The following is a 5,000-nucleotide window of genomic DNA, read 5'->3' as shown; positions in this document are numbered from 1 at the left end:
TCTGTTTTATTATTACTTCGTGTTCTTGTTAATCCTTGTGTTTATGGTTGTATATGAGTTGTTTCCTGTGTCTCTGGTTTGCCCACTCCCTGTGTTCTGTTTCCTGTTTTATTTTGTAGTTTCTGTTCCTAGTGTGTTTTCTTTCTTCACTTCCTGTCTGTGATTGTCTGCACCAGTCCTCATGTGTTCCACCTGTGTCCAATTGCCCCTGCCTTCCCTGTGTGTGTATATAAGTCTCTGTGCTCCCCTTTGTCCTTGTCGGATCGTCGTCGTGATGTCCTGTCATGTTTGTCGTGATCCCCTGTGCCCTTTGTATGCTTTGTCTCCTGAGCTCCCGTCCTCTGCATCTCCTGTGTAAGCCTCCAGTGTTTTCCCCTTTGTGCTTTTAGTTGTTTTTTCTGCTTAAGACTTTTTTCCATTAAAGGACACTTTTTGTTAATACTCTGCTTCTGGGTCCAACTGCTTCATAAACCCTGACACATTAGCTGTTTTGTGATTATTATACCTTAAGCGTGACACCATTAAATGGTGTTGCCTTTGGGCATTCAATAAATTTGGCTGTCAGATAAATATTATTTAGTTAATTAAAAATATGAACCAAAATAAAAATATTTATATTAAATAACTTTAATTGATTAAAGCTACCTCGGGGCACCACCCTTCAAAGGAAGGGAAAAGATTGCCAATTTATGCGTGCGAGTGAGTGAGTGAGAAAGTGTGCCTTTAAAATGGCGGCTGGCCACTATGAAGACGAAAGACCCCCTGGAGTGTTGGGGTCATGTGGCTGAGATCACATGTATGTGTTAAGTTTTGGGAGATGTGTGTGTGTGTGTGTTGGTGCCAGGTTAGAGAAAGTAGTTAGTTGCATGCAAAGAAAGACTGTGAAGAGCATAACATAACTAACATTAACTTTCAAATAACTTATAACCAAGTATCACAACATCAGAAATCAAACTGACTGACTAACGTGCATACTAACTAACTAACGTACAGACTAACTAACTAATTAACTAACCAACTAATTGACTAACTAATTAATTAACTTAGTAACTAAAAAAACAACTGACTTACTGACTGACTGACTGACTAACTAACTAAGTAATTAACCAACCAACTAACTATTTGACTAACTCACTAACCAACTAACTAACTAACTGACCGACTACCTAACTAACCAACTAATCAATAACTGGCTGACTGATAACCTGTCCTTTCCCCCTGCAGGCATGTGGTCATCGCTTTGTTAAACTCTATGGACCATTAGAAGTCAGGCAGATGATTGGCCGATGTTATCTCCTTGGAAACGACCTGCAGTTCAACGAGAGTGACATGAACTGGCAGAAGCCCGACCAGCCCTGCAGGTTGGTCACATGACACCAGTCACATGATGACACATGTCACATGACACAGTAACAAATGACATATATGTCACATGATATTGTATTTGTGTGTGTGTAGTCACCTTGGTGATGTCAGAGCTGAGGTCATGTGTAATGCTGGGATTTCAGCTTCCATCACTCAGACCGAGGTCATTGTAGGGTCACCTGGAAGCTACGAATGGCAAGGTACCATTCTATTCTATACTGTTCTATTCTGTTCTAGTCTATTATGTTCTCTCTCTGTATGTGTGTGTCTGTGTGTGTATGTGTCTCTCTGTGTCTCTGTGTATGTGTGTGTGTCTGTACGTGTGTCTGTGTGTCTCAATCAATCAATCAAATTTTATTTGTATAACCCATATTCACAAATCACAATTTGTCTCATAGGGCTTTAACATGGTGTGACATCCTCTGTTCTTAACCCTCAACAAGAGTAAAACTACTAAAACCTTTAACAGGTAAAGAAGGTAGAAACCTCAGAGAGACATGTGAGGATCCGTCTCCCAGGACGGACACAAGTGAACAGATGTCACGTGGAACAGAGAACATCACCAAGATAAAGGTTTTAGCAGCATTGATTAGGGTAAACATTTTGAAGCATAACTGAAGGTCAATGAATTGATGGATTAATGTCAGTAATGGTCGAGTATCTGAGGAGAAATACTATGTATCGAGCAGTCCTGCTTCAATCACAGTCTGTGGTCAGCTGCCACCACGATCAGGATCCACCATCAAGATCAGATGCCACTATAGTCCACAGTCATTGTCCACTGCCGCCATTAGGATCCATCATCAGCTGCCACCTCGGTCGTGGTCCACCACCAGTATCTGATGCCAACACGATAAAGGATCTGCCTTTATTATCACGATCAGCCAGCACGATGCAGAATCCGCCATACTGGATCCACCATTACGATCTCTGATACGCGATCCACAGATCACGATCCACAGCCGCGGCCCTGGATCTGCGAGCGATAAGGCAAAGGGACTCCGGGGAAGAAGTCAAGTCAGTAACATGTAGTGATGGGATATGAATTACTTTGATGTGATAACGATTGAGAAGAGGAAGGAGAAGCTGGAAAGAGAAGCTCCGTGTGTCATGTGTCCCCCGACCTTCTAGACCTATAGCAGCAGAACTAAGATCAGGTCTAAGACAAACCTGGACCAGCTCTAACTATAAGCTTTATCGTAAAGGAAGGTTTAGAGTCTACTCTTAAACGTACAGATGGTGTCTGCCTCCCGAACTGAAAGTGGGAGATGATTCCACAGGAGAGGAGCTTGATGCTGAAGCTCTGGCTCCTACTCTACTTTTAGAGACTTTAGGGACGACAGCCTGAATTCTGGGAGCTCAGTGCTCTAGTGGGTTGATAAGGTACTAACAGCTCTTTAAGATATAATGGTGCCATATTATTCAGGGCCTTGAAGGTGAGGAGGAGAATTTTAAATTCTATTCTAGATTTAACAGGAAGCCAGTGTAGCGAAGCTAACACAGGAGACATGTGGTCTCTTTTCCTGGTTCTCTTCAGGACACGTGCTGCAGCATTTAGGACAAGCTGCAGAGTCTTTAACGACTTCCTGCTGGAGCCTGATAATAAGGAATTACAATAATCACGTCTGGATGGAACAAAGGCGTGGATTAGTTTTTCTGCATCCTTTTGAGAAAGGACATGTCTGATTTTGGAGATATTACGCAAGTGAAAAAAGGCGGTCCTAGAAATTTGTTTTAAGTGAGAATTAAAGGATAAATCAGGATCGAAGATCACTCCCAAGTTCCTGATGTTTCACTGGAAGCAAAGACGATGTCGTCTAGCGCAGCTTCATCATTAGATAATGTGTCTCTAAGGTGTTTAAGTATTAGAAACTCTGTTTTATCTGAGTTTAATAAGAGAAAATTGCGGGTCATCCAGGTTTTTATGTCCTTGAGACATGCTTGGAGTTTAGTTATTTGATTACTTTGTTCAGGTTTTATTGACAAGTATAACTGGGTGTCATCCGCATAGCAGTGGAAATTTACCGAGTGTGTCCTGATAATGTTTCCGAGTGGAAGCATATATAGTGAGAATAAAATTGGGCCCCTGCTCTGGCCCCTGCTGCTCTGGCCCCTGCTCTGGCCCCTGCTCCGGCCCCTGCTGCTCTGGCCCCTGCTCCGGCCCCTGCTGCTCTGGCCCCTGCTCCGGCCCCTGCTGCTCTGGCCCCTGCTGCTCTGGCCCCTGCTCTGGCCCCTGCTGCTCTGGCCCCTGCTCCGGCCCCTGCTGCTCTGGCCCCTGCTCCGGCCCCTGCTCCGGCCCCTGCTGCTCTGGCCCCTGCTCTGGCCCCTGCTGCTCTGGCCCCTGCTCCGGCCCCTGCTGCTCTGGCCCCTGCTCCGGCCCCTGCTCCGGCCCCTGCTGCTCTGGCCCCTGCTCTGGCCCCTGCTCTGGCCCCTGCTGCTCTGGCCCCTGCTCCGGCCCCTGCTGCTCTGGCCCCTGCTGCTCTGGCCCCTGCTGCTCTGGCCCCTGCTCCGGCCCCTGCTCCGGCCCCTGCTGCTCTGGCCCCTGCTGCTCTGGCCCCTGCTCTGGCCCCTGCTGCTCTGGCCCCTGCTCTGGCCCCTGCTGCTCTGGCCCCTGCTCTGGCCCCTGCTCCGGCCCCTGCTGCTCTGGCCCCTGCTGCTCTGGCCCCTGCTCTGGCCCCTGCTGCTCTGGCCCCTGCTCCGGCCCCTGCTGCTCTGGCCCCTGCTCCGGCCCCTGCTGCTCTGGCCCCTGCTCCGGCCCCTGCTGCTCTGGCCCCTGCTCCGGCCCCTGCTGCTCTGGCCCCTGCTCCGGCCCCTGCTCTGGCCCCTGCTGCTCTGGCCCCTGCTGCTCTGGCCCCTGCTCCGGCCCCTGCTGCTCTGGCCCCTGCTGCTCTGGCCCCTGCTGCTCTGGCCCCTGCTGCTCTGGCCCCTGCTCCGGCCCCTGCTGCTCTGGCCCCTGCTGCTCTGGCCCCTGCTGCTCCGGCCCCTGCTGCTCCGGCCCCTGCTCCGGCCCCTGCTGCTCTGGCCCCTGCTGCTCCGGCCCCTGCAGCTCTGGCCCCTGCTCCGGCCCCTGCTGCTCCGGCCCCTGCTGCTCTGGCCCCTGCTGCTCTGGCCCCTGCTGCTCTGGCCCCTGCAGCTCTGGCCCCTGCTGCTCTGGCCCCTGCTGCTCTGGCCCCTGCTGCTCTGGCCCCTGCTCCGGCCCCTGCTGCTCTGGCCCCTGCTGCTCTGGCCCCTGCTGCTCCGGCCCCTGCTGCTCCGGCCCCTGCTGCTCCGGCCCCTGCTGCTCCGGCCCCTGCAGCTCTGGCCCCTGCAGCTCTGGCCCCTGCTCTGGCCCCTGCTGCTCTGGCCCCTGCTGCTCTGGCCCCTGCTGCTCTGGCCCCTGCAGCTCTGGCCCCTGCTGCTCTGGCCCCTGCTGCTCTGGCCCCTGCTGCTCTGGCCCCTGCAGCTCTGGCCCCTGCTGCTCTGGCCCCTGCTGCTCTGGCCCCTGCTGCTCCGGCCCCTGCTCCGGCCCCTGCTCCGGAGAGGAGCAAGAGGGAGGGAGGAGAGGAGCAGGAGGGAGGGAGGAGATGAGCAGGAGGGAGGGAGGAGAGGAGCAAGAGGGAGGGAGGAGAGGAGCAGGAGGGAGGAGAGGAGCAAGA

General features: G+C 52.2%; 1 protein-coding gene across 5 annotated transcripts in view; it reads left to right on the top strand.

Moving 5' to 3' along the window:
• The window catches only part of LOC117766122 (integrin alpha-3-like), a 24,449-nt gene that overhangs the window by 5,312 nt on the left and 14,137 nt on the right, over positions 1 to 5,000 (top strand). For all 5 annotated transcript variants that reach the window (XM_034592837.1, XM_034592838.1, XM_034592840.1 and 2 more), the window contains exons 5-6: positions 1,225 to 1,361; positions 1,459 to 1,565. In XM_034592837.1, coding sequence (XP_034448728.1) covers positions 1,225 to 1,361; positions 1,459 to 1,565 — 244 coding nt within the window. The remainder of the gene's footprint in view (positions 1 to 1,224; positions 1,362 to 1,458; positions 1,566 to 5,000) is intronic.

This window comes from Hippoglossus hippoglossus, chromosome 8, assembly GCF_009819705.1.
Source record: "Hippoglossus hippoglossus isolate fHipHip1 chromosome 8, fHipHip1.pri, whole genome shotgun sequence".
In the NCBI taxonomy this organism is placed as follows: Eukaryota; Metazoa; Chordata; class Actinopteri; order Pleuronectiformes; family Pleuronectidae; genus Hippoglossus; species Hippoglossus hippoglossus.
The sequence above is the reverse complement of the archived record's forward strand: the minus strand, read 5'-3'. Positions and strand labels throughout refer to the sequence as shown.